This window comes from Siniperca chuatsi, linkage group LG20 (assembly GCF_020085105.1).
Source record: "Siniperca chuatsi isolate FFG_IHB_CAS linkage group LG20, ASM2008510v1, whole genome shotgun sequence".
NCBI classification, from domain to species: Eukaryota; Metazoa; Chordata; class Actinopteri; order Centrarchiformes; family Sinipercidae; genus Siniperca; species Siniperca chuatsi.
The window spans coordinates 11,319,904-11,338,439 of record NC_058061.1 but is presented as its reverse complement, the minus strand read 5'-3'; the positions used below and the strand labels follow the sequence as shown (position 1 = coordinate 11,338,439).

The window sequence follows — 18,536 nt, the reverse complement described above, 5'->3', positions numbered from 1 at the left end:
AAGTTATGTTTGGTTATTTTCACTTAAAAATGTACAAAATTCCATTCTGTGCAGGTGAGACCCTATAATCTTTTAAAGAACAAAAGAAGAATTCAAGAGCACAACTGGACTGCATAAAAGAAATTAAACAACATTCATGAAGTCTGAATGAGGAAAAACAAACAAAACAAATACACGACAAAGGATAAATCACTGTGCTGCGCTCATAAAGAAAACAGGACCTAATGGAGTGTGATAATGAGCAATGAGCAGGGGGACTGACACACTATAACCTAAATACTACCAGCAAAAGATACATATCATGTACACGTCACTCATAAAGTTAATTTATTTTGCACTCTCTTACTGCAATATCACATGTGAATCATACTGGCTTGCAGAAAGTCTCTAGAACATCTTGTTCTGATTTTTTGATGTACAGTAAAGTGGTGAGTCACTTACTGGTAGTGTTATCCATGCAGGAGACATTAGCTCAGTCTACGGACCCTGTGGTTGGATATGAATCCCAGCGAGCCGGCAGTAGGATCTCTATGTATCATGGAACTATTTTGTTTGCTGAACAGTTTCATGATACAGAAAGCTCTGAGAGGAGCATCAGAAACTCAGTACCTTTATCTGTAAACGCAGTATCTGTTTCGCTGTCCTCTTAGCGGTGAAGCTATCTGGCCCCAGCAGCTCTTTAAATACCAGCACTAATCAGCCTGTCTGGCTGTTGGTGCAGGATGAGGAAAGACTACATCGAAGCCAAGAATATAAAGCACAGGTCATAAATGCTGCTTTATGTACTCTCTCTCTCTGACCTGATGCCCCTTATAGAGTTGCAATCATAAACAAATCAGCATGACACAAGGTACTAGGAGATGTGTGTTTGCTTGAACAGATACATTAAACATCAGACAACTTCTCATTCATAATAATTTGGTCATTTCCTGCTGTCCTTATGTAAATATAGTTAAAGAAGTCATTCCCAACACTGCAAATTTCCACAACTGCAAACAGCCCTATGTTAAAATAAAATCACTGTAAGCTTGGTTTAATTTTTTGATGATACAATAAAAGCCATTATCTCTGAGTATCACTTTTTGGTCTTGAAGATGGAAAGAGAGGTATAGACACATTTCTTGCGTCTGCCCCCTGACCCTACAACTCCACCTGAGCACCAAGAAAATGTCATTACACTTAGTGTTATGATCACGACTGTGCAGCCCTGCATCTTATAAAGGATCTCAACTAATTATTCCAGCCAAACAAGACAGCAGATATAAAAAAAATCTAATCTCTTTGTGTAACACTCTACTAACTTTCCCTGCCAACAGTGTGCTAAACATATTTGCTTTATGGCCTGAGACAGCTGCATGGAAATGACCTGTCAACCTCATAAACCACTCTATCAAGGGACTCACTTGTAGCTACAGTGTAATGTTCTCCACATGGGTGTCTCCATAAATGACGAATCATTCATTTTGCTCTTTGACATGTATATGGTTCTTTACCAGTCCCTGGCTGAGCCAATTTTTTGGTAGACAAAGGACTGCCAAAATGATATCAAGTGCACAGTCTTAGTATCCTGACTGACTCATTAGGTGTTTTCACTTATCCCGATTAGACTTCTGCTCAGGTTGAAGGTGGGCAGAGCTATGCTTGGCATTATGAGGGCACCGGACTCCATGCACCAATAAGAATGATAAAGGTGTAATTTGTCGCAGCCTGGCAGGTGCAATAAAGCTAACAAAGTGAGGAGGATGTCCCACACACTCCAGAGAAGAATGCTGTGCCATGGGTTCACAGGACCTTTAATGTTTTTTTAGCCATGCTAGCGGCATGGCTAAAAAACATCCACCACTTTGGTACCTACTGAAATATCTTAACAGCTATTGGATGGATTGCCATGAAATTTGGTACAGGCATTCAAACCCCCCTCAGGGTGAACTGTGGTGAAACTGGTGATACTTTAACTTTTCTTTTAGCACCATCATCAGGTGAACATTTTAAATTTGTCCAATACTTTTATGATCAAATTCCTGCAAAACTTACGACATTCCCATCAGCCTCAGCTGGACTTTGTGTTTAGAGCTAATTAGCAAATGTTAGCTAACATGCTTACATGTTAAACAACATGGCGAATATGGTAAACATTATACTGGCTTAACATCATCATATTAGCCTTGTTATTGTGAGCATGTTAGCATGTAGCTCAAAGCACCTCTGTGCCTAAGTACAGCCTCACAGAGCCGCTGGATGTAAACTCTTGGTCTTGTTTCTATAGAGAATTGTGTACATACCTTTGGTCTAAGCATTATGTCTGATGCTATGGATTAGAATAGCTGAGATAGTGTGTAAAATTGTTATGAAAAGAAATAAACAAGTTATACTGCCTAAAGATATTACTCTGTGCTAGATATAAGTGCAGTCATCTGTAACTGTTACATCAGCTGTACCACTACTTCTTTATGAAGGTCTTCTTAATGCTAATCTGGCAATGTGGGATGGTGGATAGAGGCTAACAGTCCAACCAGGTGGGCACTGGGCTGACAGGCAGCTATAAAACTGGCAACTTGTTCAGCCTGTTTCCAGCAAGCTGCTCTGCCCATCTGTATGATGTGCTGTCTGCCTTGATGTGCTTTGGTTTCACACCGGGGACGAACTTGTTTATCACTGAGCTCTGACAAATGGGGGCCTGCTGCAAGAGAAGCTTTGCCACTGTGAAGAGTAAAATAATTATTTGGAATAATACACTATTAAAGTGTTTTCTCCAGCAACATAAAAATGTATGTATAAAATAGTTGCAAAATTAACATGTGATCGGAGGAGCTTTTCATTTTGACTTATGTATAATTTTGTAAAAACATGTTCCATTTCTAAATCACATTAATTATAAGATAAAATCACTTGTCATCATGTGGAATATTTTCTCAAGGGGACACAATACAACATGGCACTTCTCTATTTATAGCTGCACTAATTCATTAATTCCTGTATATCTATTACACTATAAAAGCTAAGTGAATGTGTAATGGCTTTTCTTTGTTCCTTAACTGTACACTCTGCCCGTTTGTCTCTATACAGCCAAAACTTGTTGAATCCATAATAATCACACACAACTACAAAGTGGCCTAAGAATATATTTCAAATCACACACAACTACAAAGTGGCCTAAGAATATATTTCAGAGAGCCAAGTCCTCTGTTTAGACTGCCCTTTAAAAATTAAGACAGAACAAATCCAACACATCTCCAGGCTATTAAGCCACCTGAACCTTTGAACTTCTGCAGCTAATTCTGGTTTGAGATCTAGGAAACTTCCTGGAACGAGCAGGTCCAAGGACCAAGGCCTTCAGCATTTATACACCAGGCAGCTGTTATTGTGATGTTTCGGCATAGGCTTATGCTCCAATGGCATCCACACTAATGTCAAGATGGGTTTCCTCACCTGTCATCACTGTTCCATTACGTCGACGACAGACAGCAGACGGCCAGACATGGAAAAACTGGACGGTGGAGGAATATGAGTAATAATCTTGTTGTTAATGCAATAAATTTAGATGAAGATTATTTACAAAGACTGACACCCCACACAAAACGCCAACACCTGCAGTTCTTTTTAGTCTTGGCAGTCAAAATGAATACTGAACGACAGGTGGACTACAATCACAGTTGCGTTGCTAGGCAACCCCACACATCCAGTGAAATATGAATTTGAACCTTTTCCACACAAATTGCAGCTCAATTATGCTGTAAATTGTGTAGAGAAGGCAAAGGAATGGACAAAAAGCCACATTTTATGGAAATGGTGGATGAGGAAACGTGGGCAACACAGACTGTTAAGTCTGCAGCGAGCTGCAGGTGAGTGAACTCTGTGAGAGCGTTGATTTCAGTCTGATGACTTAGGATGTATTGATGTCTGTGCTGAAACGTGGATGACCTACATTACAGAATAATGTATCTACCCTTTTCAGCTTTTCAGTTTTCCTCTTACACCTTAGAACTGTAACACTGAAAGTTCCAGTTGTAAAGATGAATCATAACTATAGTCAGCCCAATGATTTTAAGGGTGCAAGGAAAAAACAATTATCTGTTTAACAGTAATATGTTACATTCTGCATGCTGTTGTTGCTCTGGGGAATACATCCTGCATTATATCATCATGAATTAGTTATGCTTTACTTAAGCATGTATTTTGTACCCTTATTATAAAGTGTTACCATAAACTCCTAATACTTTAATATCCTTATTCTGTGAGTGTGAGATTCATATAGTCCTGTATTAGGGTGTGGTATGTGTAGAACCACATCGTCATATTGTTTTTTTTAAAAGAATATGATATACAGATACATATCATGCAACTATTAGCAAGTAGCTCATAGAAATATACAACAAGATCAAAGAGATATATGATTGACAGTAGAAATAATCTGAATTCTTGAAACATGTACTTTAGGGGGGTTGGTGTCAACTAGGCAAAGCAATGGAATGGTTGATTGCCATTATAATAGTATAGTCATCTACGATCATGCAGTGGTTTTCATGGTATATGTAGAGTCAAAACTGAAGTTTCCTATAAATTGAAGTTTCAAACAAAATGGTTACAACATTTACATTTCATATTGTGTTTGGGAGAGCAGATTGATACATATTTTGAAATAAGTACATCACAGACCTCAGCGTCTGCTTCCGTCAGATGGGATGCCTTCAAAAAAGGGACAGTTCACCCCAAAATCAAAAATACATAGTTTTAAGTTTTGGAGATATCAGCTGTAGAGATGTCTGCCTTTTTGGAATATAATGGGACTTTATATCACTCGGATTATGGTGCTTTAAGCGCCACAAAAATACATTTGAAAAACTCAACAGCAACGTCCCTTTCCAGAAATGATGACCCGGCTGCTCAAGATAATCAACAGACCTTGTTGTGAGCAGTTTCATGTAGGAACTATTTTCTTTCTACTGATAGTTCCTACAGTAAAAAGATTTTTCAAAAAAATAAAAATAAATCATATTTGTGGGGCATGTTGGAGTATTATCAGTAACAGCGTTTAACAATAATGTGAAAAATCCACTATAAAGGTCAGAAGTCAGGAACAGAGCAGCAGTCCTCCTCAGTGCACTACCCTGCTGCTTGGATCCATCTCCTTACATCACATCAGGTTTTTAATTCAGTTTATTCACCCTTGTGCCCTCTTGCCCCTTCACTGGTCCTTCTCTACAATCATGCAGCTACAGCTTTATTGTGCGTCACCCAAGTTTAGAAGCTGGACCTTTTCCTCTCAACTAATGGGATGCTGATTGTGTGAAATGTGCAAGAAATAGTGTTAACAAAGGCCATACATTACAACATTACTAAAGTCTGCAGTATTTTGACACGTGAGCTCTCACCTTTTTCAAAACCTTCACTTCTACTAAGACAGCAGAAAGAACTTCTAATTCGAGGCTGTACCTCCCATTCTTTTCCCCTCATGCTCACTTCCATCTATCACACAAAGACACAATTCTTTTAGGTGAATAAACTGTCTGATAGGTGGGATCCAGAGGAACATTATCATTTACACCCTAAAAATGCATCCTCAATTAATTCACCAAACATACATTGGTCTAAACCTGCCGCTTCACCTCACCCTACCCTGGCTGAGTCTGGTGGCTTCAGTATTATTTTTTTTTATGCGCTTATGCCTCGCAACTCTGCTCTATCCTCTGCAACAAAGCACAAACTCCATTTTAGTCAATAGTTGTTGATGTCAGACTATAAGACAAGCTGCAGAGAGTGTACACGAGACAGGAAGTGTGAATGGAGATATTTCAACATTGCTGAAGTGGGATGGTGTGAAAGGGAGGTTAAAATGCATTGTGCTTGGTCTCCCACTTAGTGATTGTCGCTTTCAAGCTTGAGGCTTCGTAACAGTTCAATGTCAGGTTCCAGCTGCACTGGAAAAATGCACATCAACGGCGGCATAATTTTGATGTTTGCAGTTACTGAGTGCAGACAGGTACATCTCTGAGAGCCTTAAAATGTGCTTTGGTGAACCAATCACAAGTGAGCCCACCCACTTAGCTAGTTTTTCATACGTCTCTGTCTCCACGGCCCATTTGAAGTAACACCCTCCGACAACTTCTGGATGATATTTCTACACCGAATTATTTCAGTTTCAGCAAGAGCACAGTAGGTATGGCCGAGGGTGAATATCTCTCTATGCATGTGTGGGACAGCCATGCCACCCGGCCTCCAGTGTCACCCCGGCTGAGCCAGGGCCGACGGCTTGCTGGGGTGGCACAGACCCTGATGTTGGGCATGGTTTTGTGTGGCATGGCCATAGAAGCCTACTTCATCTACCGTCTCTACAAACCTGCATCTGTAAGTATCAACCTCATCTCTGAGTCTGCATCTGCCTACAGTACCTTTCGCAATTTCATCCTGTAATTTGCTATTGACTGAGAATCAATGTGCTTCTTTTTTGTTTCATTAAATTTCCTTTTGAACCCTTTGAATCTCACGTTCATCATACAAGCTCATGCAGATTTAACTCCTTGTTCTCACTTTTTCTTTTCCTTATAGTTTTCTGTCACTCTCAACCAAAAACTGTGTTTGTTGATAACACGTTCAATTTTCCTTTAAACACTAGTTGTAAGTATTCATAATGGGAATTCTTCTGGTTTTCTCAGCAACATCTTGATTTTTTTAAGCACTGGAGCCTTACATACTATATATATATATATATAAATAAACACACACACACACACACTTGTATGCACAAATGTAATTACTTGAAGTGAATTGAATACATACTGATAATATTATGGTCAAATCTCAAGACGAAAATAGCAAAATACAAAAATTAGTGACCTCAGAACATAAAACGACATCTTGACATTATGAAAGTAGCCCACTTCATGTGTTGGTGACTACAAAATTACTTTATAACTGTCAAATTTCAACATTGTGAATTTAATATAATTCATTAAAATATACAAGGTAGAAACGCAAGGATAATCACTGTTGTTAATATATGCATTTCAGAGTCACATGCTACGTGTGGGAAACTGCTTTGCTGTCATACTTGCATAACGAAAGTGGGAACTTCTGCTGTACAGGAGTCAATTTGCGATTACAGATTTTCCCATAGTGTCATGATAGAGTTGTGGTGTAATTTTAAAAAAAAGTGTACTTAGCATACTGGGAGACAAAAGCAGGCCCACACTTTATACAACACTTCTCTTTACACAACAGTTATGAGCGGGGATCTTGTTCGGGTTTAGTGAAGCAAAGGCATCAGTAAACCAAAAGACTCTTGTGATAGAAACAACAGTGACATTTACTTCTTTCATATGAATGACTGTTTTTCTCCAAAAACTGCTGATGGTGAAATAATTTCACTATTATGGGGAAGTAAGCGGAGTAGAGATGGAGAAGTACATTAAAGTCCGGGCCATTTACAGACTTCATTGACGTCCGCAGGGGCAGGGGCAGGGGCAGGGGCATGCTGACTTCCATGATGGTGGATGGTCACTGCTTTCACTGTTATCGCTGTGACTCAGTTTTCTGTACTCGTCTGATTCTCCGTGTGAGGGCCGCAGTCACGGGATTGGGTAGGGAGAGGGGGACATGGCTTTCTTGGTTTTACACTGTTTGCCAAACAATGGTATATACTATACATACTGTACAAACAAGAAGCGACGGAGAAAAGGAAGTGGTCTATTTCCTGTAGCATGATTGTGATCTACTTTGTGCTCATTTCCAGAAAGACAGACCTTGTTCTACAGACAGATAACGTCTCAGAAAAACATAAAAAGGGGTCCTTAAACACAATTCAGATTTTATGATGTGGAGAATTTTATAAAGATATGCTTACATTTAGTGAGATTGGTCGCATTCACCAATGGTTATTGCATCAACAAATATACACATACAACTGAAAGGTATATCATTTTCATCTCCATTGCAGGCCACCTCAGGATCTAAACTCATTGCGGGTATGTCTCAGCACTTTTTACTCAATTAATAAATATCTTCAGTTACTTAATCCACATCAGAGACATTATGTCCGTTCTCACACAGGTGAAGATGTTACCTCTCCCACTGAAAGGCCCAGTCTTGTTCCTTCCAAACCGGTTGCACATCTGACAGGTAAGACCAGTGTTGATGTCCCTCCCATTACCACAGTAGGGTTGGGCGATATGATGGTATATACCGTGCAACAGTAGAAATGTGTCCACCAGTAGAGATTTGGGCATTTTACCATTTCCACCACGGGAGCTATCCTTTGGTGTCTCTACTATATATATTCGGGGCAGGCTATGTAGCAAATCAGGGCTGTATTCTTGCATAATCTCGTCATATTGCCCACCCCTATACCATAGTGTTCAATCTATTACCAAGGCAGAAAATAAAATCACATATATTGTCGTAGCTTTTGGTAGTAAGTTTGGTGAAGGCACAGTTCTCAAAGGGCATCATGTGGTTTAAGCAAATTGTTGCTGTGTTTTTTTTTTCTAGATGGAGAAGATGTAGTTCATGGAACTCAAATCATGGCATGGAGCATGGATGCAGACCCTCTCCTCTATGAAATGGACTACAAAGACCAAAGTCTTGTCATTCAGAAGGAGGGTTTTTACTATGTCTATTCCAAGGTTTCCTTCTTAGACACCAATGTATTTCACCACTCTGTTCATCTGAAAAGTAAACTGTACAGTGGGAAAAGTCCTCCCCTCCTGGAATCCAGGAAATACTCTGGGGGGTCCAGCAACATGCGATCCAACAGTTACCTGGGTGGAGTGTTTCACCTCTACAAAGATGATGCCCTTTTTGTGAAAGTGAGCAATGCATCAAAAATTTTGCGACACAAATCTGCTGACAACGTCTTTGGTGCATATATGATATAAATTTCACATTGATGTTTCACCATGAATCCAAAAGTTTGGAGTACGAGTAAATAAAAGTGGATAAAAAATGTTATAGAATCTTCGAGAATGAATGATTTTCTTTACAATGAAAAAGCAGGTCAGTAACCGGAAACCTCTTTATGCCTCAGAGCGTTATGAAGGTCAGGTCTTATTGGGGGGTTGACAGTGTCAGGGACTTTTTATATGTTTACTTGTATACTTAATCTTCTGAATGTAACAAAATGACTCGTCACAGATGGATTTAAAAAAAACAAACAAAAAAACGTTGATACATTGCTCAGTCTTTCTCGATGCATTTGTGAGTCATAAGCCCTTTTATACAAGCTATTCAAGGCAGGAATGCTGCGCAGTTATTCCGCCTCGCCATTCTGTATAAAACTTACGGGGCATTGTTAAGCCGGCAGTGAAGGTAGTAACAGAGCCGGCACGATGGGTAATGGGTGTGATGTCTTGATTGCGGGTCTTCTTTACGACAGTATTGCGGGATCTTGATTTAAAAAGGGCTATTATGTGGGATGAGAGAGTAAAAGTGAAATTATTCACACTTTCATACATAAAACCAATATTTCCAATATTTTCCATTGATAAAGCAGGGCTGTGTTGTTAGATATCAATGTGTTGAGACACCGTCAACAATTTTAAATACTACTTTGGAAATAAACACTACCTGTTAGTCACTTAGAAGCATTTTTTCTAAAATGAAGCAGGTTGCGATGCCTGGAGCGACAGTTTTATGCAAAGCAAAACTGAAAGAGGAGATGGACTGTGTGCATGGTACACAGCACACAGTCCATTCTGGGCAATCATTCATTATAAATGTGTTCATTATTAACTGGCAGTTACTGAAAAATAACAGCAGAGCATGTTATTCAATGACTGCACATTGAAAACATGTCTGACAACGCACAGTGACGTTGGATGGAAATTAGGGTTGGGTACAGTATATGTTAAAATTTTTACAGCCTGGCCACCGTCAGCCCATATTTTCGATATATTCATGCAGATGTGTGTGTGTTGGCCATAACTCAAGCTTTCTTAGAGCAATCCTAATTACTGGAGACATCCGGCACTATGTCCTGAACGTATACACCGAGTTTTGTTCGCATCCGAGGGGGCAAATAGCGGCACCTTGAGTGTGCAGTTATTGAAATGCTGCATACATTGCAGCGATGAAAATAGTGAGATTGGTCTCATTCCTCCTTTAAAACAGAATTAAACTTGCTCAAGTGCATGCGTGTAATTGCCAAGGGGGACACGTCCCCACCCAATGTATGAAAAACCCCCCAAAAATTCTCATCCATCGATACAGGTTTTTAGCTCATACTTTTCTGTGTTTAATTACACTCGGTCAGGTGGAGGCAGCACTTATTGTACTAAGCGTAGTAGCGTACCACAAAAGAAGAAGATACTCTGCATGCACACCTTCCGGTAAAAAGAGACAACCGAAGACAGACAGACAGAAAGCGGACTGATAAGATTCGAGGTGAGCACCGATGCATTGTATTACTCAAACTTGCATAACAATATTGTTGGCAGCATGTTGCATGTTAGTTAACTGTTTCAGAGTTTGTCCAGGGCAAGAAAAAAAAGTTTGCCGAAGTTGGCTAGCAGCCAACCTCCATATTGCTAGCTGTTATCCTGAGGTCTCTCTCTCACACACACACTCCAATTACATTTTGTAGGGAAACATAATTCCTGCCTGGTTTGTGTTCCATGGCAACATTTCTTGTTGTGTGGAAAGTCCTACATTTATGTACAGAGCAAGCAGGCTTAAAAAAAGGTTTACTTTGTCTTGATTCAAGGCAGAGGTCGACAGCAGAAAGCAAAAAAACAAAACAAAAGCAGGAATCATAAATTAGCAGGACAGCAAATAAAAACAGAAGCTGGATGCTATAGCTGTGGTGGCACAATACATGATCTGGCAGAGGACTACTGTTTGTGGTCAGGTAGTATATGTTAGAGCTGAAGCGATTATAGGTCAGTTAAAAGGTTCAGTGTGTAAGATTTAAGGGGCTCTACTTGTAGAATATGGAGCTAATATTCCTGAGTCTTAGAATGAGCCTTTTATATCTACAGAGGGAGCGGGTTCCCTTTCCATGGAGTCCGCCATGTTGCACTGCCATGTTTCTACAGTAGCCCAGAATGGCCAAACCAAACACTGGCTCTAGATTGCGCCGTTCGCGTTTTTTGCGAGTTTCGCGGCCACCGTAGTTTCTCCTGCATGCTTGGAAGGGGAGGGTGATGTGAGCAGAATTCAAATGGTTGCAAACTGCAATTTCACCGTTAGATGCCACTAAATCCTACACACTGCTCCTTTAAGTGATAGGTTTATCAGCAAAAAATTCATATAAATGTATTATTTTAAATTATTTATTATCGTGTCAGTCATTTTTGGAAATAAAAATGCGAAAACTTTCTCTGGTTGCACCTTCTCCAATTTGAAGATTTGCTGCTTTTCTTTGTCTTCTGTGATAGTAAACTCTTCTGGGTTTAGGAGTGTTGTTGGACAAAATTAAAGAATTTTAAGATGACAGAAGAACAAACTGTAAAACTCACATTTTACAGTCAAAACAATTAATCAAGACAATAATTTTATAATAATTGATCATATCTACTTTATATAGGTGTTGCTTGATGTGGAAATGAGGAGAAGCTCACCAACTTATATGTAAAAATCTTAGTTGTATAAACATGTTTCTCTATGTGATGTATTTAGAATAAGGATGACAAAGAGCTCTTCATTATGAAAAAGAGCCCAAGGAGAAGCATGACTCACCTGGAGGACTCAAAGTATAAAAGCACACAACTGAGGGAAACACACAGGGACACATAATGGCATTCAAGACATTAACATTCAAAAACACACACCATGACCCTCAGAACAACACACACATACAAACTATACACACTGTAGTATATATGTATACCATTCAGACACAGTGTGGACATACACACTGTAATCCCACAGCATGAGTGGTATTTTGTGTGTCAGATCTCTATGACAAGGTCATTTGCAAATGTTCCACTCATATAATGCAGTGATTCATTCTGTTAGGTAAGTGAGTGGGAGCTGTTAAGAGGGTGCATATTTTTAGTCTCTACATTTCCCTTGGACTCAACTGGTACTGGGAACATGGGGGAATGAAGCTGTGTATGTGCGTAACATAAAGGCAGTGACACACTTTTATAGACCATGTAGTGTAGGCTATTCTGTAAGTCGAATAAGCCCGAAATAATAAAACTAAAAGTCAAACGTTGACTGCAGACGTGTTGTCTGCAGTCAACGTTTTGACCTGGTCAATCAAAATAAGGCAATAAATGTGTTTATATGGTGCAAAAAGGTAATTAAAGGGTTTACATTGTGTAAAAGAATTCGAATCTTTAATTTTTGAATTACACCTCCAAAAGTAGTTAATGCATCCTACTGTAGTCCTCTGAACTTTAGTAAACACTTTTTTGCTTGAACACTTAAAAATGCTACTTCTAATAGCTTAAAGACATACCTTTTTCATTTCTCATTGAAGCTAGTGCATACTTGTCTGTATGAATTGAAAAGACGACATGCAGTAGATGATAAAATTGAAGTGGGTGGTTGGGATAGGCTGTAGCTTCTGGATAATTCCAGTTCAATCTGGTGTTTGAGTAAGGCAACAATTAAAGAAGGTTATCATCAATGTTTTCCCATAGTGTGTGTGTATTTTGTTTTTTAAAATCACACTCAAAGCCAGATTATTTAGCAAAACATATAAACATCTATGAAAATAATGGCAACACAACAGGCTGTGGAGCCCCAGTAGCATGGGTAATTCATGTGGAAATGCACAACCATTATACACACACACACACACACACACACACACACACACACTCCTCTGGGGTAGCTTGGCCGGGTTCCCAACAAATGTCTGTACTGGTTTGGCATCCATCTTTTACACACCTCACAGCTATCACCAGATAACACACACACACACACTACTCTGTAGCAGGAGATTAGATCCAATGTTAAACAAAGAGGGAGAGCAGGTTTCTGACATGCCAGCTCTTTAATTAGACCACTGGTATCTGAGGACACACACACACTGTAGCTTTCAGAAGAACTACAGATACCTCAAGAACAACAAGCAAATAAACTGTCAAGCGTGCTCATTCTGAACGTACACACACACACACACACACACACACACACCTGCTCTAGCTAAGTGTGTGTAATCCAAGTTGTTTGTCTTGTCTGCCAATCAGCTGTCACCTTCTCTGATGTGTTAGGAGGCTCCACAGGACCAGACAGCCCTGCATGCCACCTCTTTGGCAAAGTATTGTACAGTATTTGCCAAGTATTTTACAGGCTACTCAACCAATCAAACAGGCTTAATGAATATTAAAATCTATTAGATGATCACTAGACAAATGAATAATACAATGATTAAAGCATTTTCTTTAAAAGGACAATCAAAATTAACTTTTTTTTAGTGATGTTACACATGAAACCTGATATGTGATTTTAGTGTTGGGGAAATTTCTCACACGTTATGCCAAATTTACACGGTATTATTCTAGCTTATCATTAACAATAAGGAGAACAACACAGGTACTTCTTCAAGCAGAATTTAAAACACAAGTGACATAAAATGCAATTTACATGTTCAAACACATGCATGCCACCTAAAGCTGAAACTGTGCTCCAATTTTCTTTACTTATTGAATGGTAAAGTTATGGATTCTGTCCTCTTTGCAGGGGCATCTAGAGGACAGTGAAACCTCTGTCAGTGGAATCATTTAGATCAGGGCTTTCCCATCATTTTTGCACAGCAGACCATTTTTATAGACAACTTTGTTGCAGAGTAGTCTCATGGAGGTGGTGGGGTGTCATGATCTAACTAAAGGTTAGGAAGCCAGTATGCTACTTCAGAAGTGCTTGTTAGGTTGTCGAACAGTTTCGGAAACCCCTTCCCCCACACTATTCATCGGATTAGAGGGGGATGTGTCCAACCATTTCTGTAACTTTACGATGCCATCACAACCACTTCATGCAGTGATTGGGAACTACTGATTTTGATGATGGCTATGTGTCAGTAGTGGAAGCTGAAGAGAAAAATCAGTGAGCAGTTCACAGGAAAAATTATACCTCCATATATATCCACATTATCTAGAGAACTAAAAGTTCTAAATAGAGAGATGCTATAAGATTGACCTACAGGTATAAAGGCCATATCGGGACATCAGGATGTCCATTATTTATATTTTTGTCAAAGCGCCATCTATTTTCTATACTTGCTTATTGCTGCTCAGAGTCACAGAAGGCCAACAGATAGACCAACATTCACACCTATGTGAAATTTAGAATTTCTGATTCACCTAAGCTGCATGTATTAGCCAACGTGCCAAATCAGAATACATCCAGCTAATTCAAACACAAGCAGGTCAGTCACACCAAGGCACACACATACCCCTACTATATCCACACAGACCATCAAGCACTGACACACCACATGGCCATCACTTATCACTGCGAGCAGATACAGTATGTTATGGGGAAGTCATACTTCTGCATGTCTATCGGTTTGCTCCTGACAGGTTGCCATACATTATGAATTAGATTTGATGAGATACTGGCATCTGTCATCGTGTTTATGTGTAGAATTACGTGATGCCTTTCTGTCAGCGGTGACCACACACAAAGTGTGTCAAAATGTAACAAAAGAACGGTGTGAGGTAGCAAAGCCCCATTTCTGTACCTCTAAGTTAAGACCCTGTTCTCAGCAATAGACTTAAAGATTGGTAAGAAGAAGAGGGATATGTTTCTGAGTGACAACTTCTTACCTGTGTAAGAGTAAAACCTACTGCTTTAGGACTGTAATTAGATTTAGAAGAATATAATCCTTATCAAATAATTACTATATTGTGAATGCCATAACATAGTACAAGAAATTACAAAACTGCATCTTTTCAATTGTCCAAATATTGCCACTTTTTTTTTTTTTTTTTTTTAAATGTCATTGCTTTGGTGGAGGGAACTAGAAGTAATCTAAATATAGGCCACATTTTGGCACAAACTGTTTCATAATCTGAGAAACCCAGTGGCCATGCCTGTTTAGAATAAATCCCTGTCCTTGCACTTAATCTTCTTTCAGCACAAACCTCAACACATTCACTTAAAAAGGTAGGTCTGTGCTCCATGTAAACACTGCTGAGGTAGACCACAGTCAGGAATGACAAAATGTAATCTCCTTCCCCCAGGTGGAGTCTCATAAACTGAAGTGTCTTCTAGCATATGGTCATATGGAGACATGAAAAAATAACCCACACAGAGCAGAATTTGGACAATGTTAGTTTTACCAGAGAACTATTATATTTATGGCATTTTTACTCTGTAAGGACAACAACACGTTAAATGCATGTTTTAGCGTATTTATTATAAAACAAAATACACTTTATACTTTTCAAAGCAAACCAAAATGTTAGATTTTTGAATAGTTGTTTCACCACCTTCCAAAAGGCCATTAGTTTCCATTAATTTCCTTATGATCTGAAAATCAACTTGCAGATGTCAAAGCTACAGTACCTTATCACTATGCATTGATGTAGTTGTACTGTAGGTGCAGTTTTATGTCAAATGATTCAATACCACCGTGTGCCTCACAGGGTTAAACAACAAGATATGAGATATGTTTTTTTTAACCCAGTGACAGGACATAAACACCTCACTGTGGCTAAAAGCCTTGGTAAGCATCCAGCTCCATGATAAAAAAGGAGCAGAGGACATGGGATCAAGCCAAGGAAGAAAAATGGTACAGTAAGGAGAGGAGTGAAGAGGATTTGGGGGAAAACTGAAATAGGATAAAGCTCAAACAAACGATTATATACTGTACATTGCTTATATATTAAAACAGCTATTAGTAGCTAAGTAAAGGCAGTACAGTAGGTAGACAGAATGAAACACAAAACAGAAGATGATGGAAAATAAATTATGAATAAAAATCAGGCTAGGACAAGTGGGAGAAGTGGGATGTTGGGGGGAACTTGGGAAGGACAGTTTTTGTTTTTTGTTTTTTTTATCTGGAGGGAGGGACTGCACTCCAACCAAGGGCAACAGCAATTGTGGGCATCTGTCATCGGCCATCTGGGAGAGCCCTAAGGCTGCTGTGGGGACCAAAGCAAATGTGACCTGTGCATGAATGACAGCAGTGTACTGGAACACTAACAGTGCTTATAGTCACTTATAAAAACAGAGGAAAAAAGCGAAAAGAGGAAAGTGCCTTGGTTTTCTAAATTAGAATTTGATAATAAGTTATAAATAAATACAAATGGATGCAAAAATACAACGCAGCATTCAATACAAGACTTTCTATGTAAGACACTTAGTGAATCAAACAATTCATTAGCTGATTTGTTCAAAATATGGTGTAATGCAATGCGGTAAGGTTGTCATTTTTGGAAATATGCTTATTTGCTTTCCTGACGAAAGTTAGAGGAGGAACTCAATACCACTCATGTCAGCAGCCGGTTAGCTTAGCTTAGCTAAAGACTGGAAACGGGGAAACAGCTAGCCTGGCGTTTTCCAAATGTGACGAAATCCGTCTACCACTATATCTCATTTGTTTGGTCAGTGCAAAAACTGAAGTGTAGAAACAACAGTTCGACATTTTATGGATTATTTCTTGGCTAGGAGCAGTAACTTCCTTGAATCTCCACTGGTTGTTAAAAATTCAAATGTTTTTTTATTTGATAGTGTTACAGTAAAAGACAGGACAGGACTTGTAAAGAGACAAGAAGGGGAGAGAGCCAGAGTTATTTGGTGCTAAATAAATAAGATTTTGATCACCTTTGTGAACTTTCATTGCTCGGTCCTCAAACCAACTAACATATCATGTCAGCATATGCTTTAAATTGGTTAAATATGGCCATTTTCAAAGATCTTCCAGGCAGGTTGAGGGACATAAAAATGTGTCGAGGGAGTGCTGATTATAATGACATGGATTAGTTGGGACAACTGTGCTGTTTGCCTTTCCTGACAGGGAGATGTGGGCTGTTGAAGGGATCGGCCTGCAGTCAGATGTAATCCTCCTCTTGCTTCCTTCCACGCTCAAAACAAGACTTGACCTAAATTCTCTTTAATAGTTTTAGATACATTTGACAAGGGGGGTTTATTGCAAGAATTAGCATGGCTAAGTGATGCCAAATAAATGTGTGAAATCATACAGTATGTGGTGAACGAAAATCAAGCTATTGATTGATAGGACAATTCAGCAAACAAAAGATGTTGAAGATGAAATTTAAAGCCTGCTAAGAAACATTTTGGAAGACAGTAATGGACTGAAAACCTCACTGATTTATTCTACATCGTATTGCTTAACGTTGCTGCCAAGAACAGTACATTAATTTTACTGATTCTCGAGTAACTCTCCTTTGTAAAAATGTGCATGTACAAAGCGGGGAGTGTAGCTGACTCACCTAACCGGTTAATCCAAATCTCTAATTGAGTGCTTTTCAAAATACAAAATGTATTATTATTATCATCATCAGTATATTATATATACCAAGCTACATTCACTCCAGTCAGTTTTTGCCTTATTTAAAGTAGTTATTTAGTCAGTTCAGTGCCTAATGTTTAAGACCAGTACAGTTACTTTTATCTAACCATTCTGACAGAGGCTTTTCTTGTTGACTTCAGCAAAGAAAGTTTTTGAAGTCTGAAATTACTTGGTGTGTTCTCTGCATTTGGGTCCTGTTAAACAACATTACAGCCAGACGCAAATTGTGAGGGACAGGGTTTGTTTACAAAAGGAAAAGAGGTAGACTGCACACTGAACATTGCAAACTCACCAACACTTAATGAGGAAAGCAGGCTATACCTATACACACACAGACAAAAAGGAAAGCTTCATCTACAATTAGAAGATCACATGATATAAAATAAGCAATCATCCCAAATGATCTTCTATGTACATAAAAACACATAATACATTTTGCCAAATTTAAACTGTTTTGTTCTTCTTACATACAGTATAATCACACCATTGCACACTTTTCTCTCTCACTGCACATTTGTAACAATGTATATTGTAAAAACATTATATATTTATTCTGTATAGGCTACAGCCTATTTTAGGACTATGATGTGTTTTTACATACATAGATTGTTTCAGGATGCTGAGTGTTTTTTGTATCAGATCTCCTAGTTGTAGGTGGAGCTGTCATTTTCATCTGTGTATATCGACTGCTTTTTATTTATTGACTGACAAAAGACCTTGAAGGTCGAAATGACAACAGATTTGGGAGCTTGCAATATTCAATGTGCGGACCAGCTCTCTTTTGTCTTTGTTTGTCATATACCTGTACTCACAGCTAAAAGTGCACACTATTCACCTTCTTTGCTATAAACCTGTGTTTTAGTGGAGTTCGACATCTCAAATGACTTTCAGAAGTATCTTTTGGAACAATGTCAAAACAGGGTCAAGAGCCGTTTATGGAGAAAAAGTTTTATTTTCTGACAAACAGTTGTCTTCACAGGCTCTACCTGCTGTCTGGCTGAACAACTCTGTATATCTTGTTTATAAATAGATGTTCCACCTTTAACTTATAACTACTCCAAACATCAGCTTACCAAATGTCTATGTTGAACTGTCGAGGTGGTGGGTTGTTGGGTCC

At 38.9% G+C, this 18,536-nt stretch overlaps 2 protein-coding genes across 4 annotated transcripts in view; one reads left to right on the top strand and one right to left on the bottom strand.

Moving 5' to 3' along the window:
* The window catches only part of LOC122867177 (zinc finger protein 385B-like), an 85,260-nt gene that overhangs the window by 53,189 nt on the left and 13,535 nt on the right, over positions 1-18,536 (bottom strand). The window contains exon 1 of one of the 3 annotated variants that reach the window (XM_044177612.1): positions 442-594. The exons of the other annotated variants lie outside the window; for them this stretch is intronic. Within the exon in view, the coding sequence (XP_044033547.1) occupies positions 442-457 (16 nt within the window). The 5' untranslated portion in view covers positions 458-594. Of the gene's footprint in view, positions 1-441; positions 595-18,536 lie in introns of those variants that run through there. 3 annotated transcript variants of the gene reach the window in all.
* Positions 5,877-8,943, top strand: LOC122867178 (tumor necrosis factor ligand superfamily member 14-like). Its single transcript, XM_044177615.1, has 4 exons — positions 5,877-6,345; positions 7,934-7,961; positions 8,047-8,115; positions 8,485-8,943. Exons 1-4 carry the CDS (start codon positions 6,160-6,162, stop codon positions 8,868-8,870), a joined length of 669 nt encoding a protein of 222 aa, XP_044033550.1. The 5' UTR covers positions 5,877-6,159; the 3' UTR covers positions 8,871-8,943.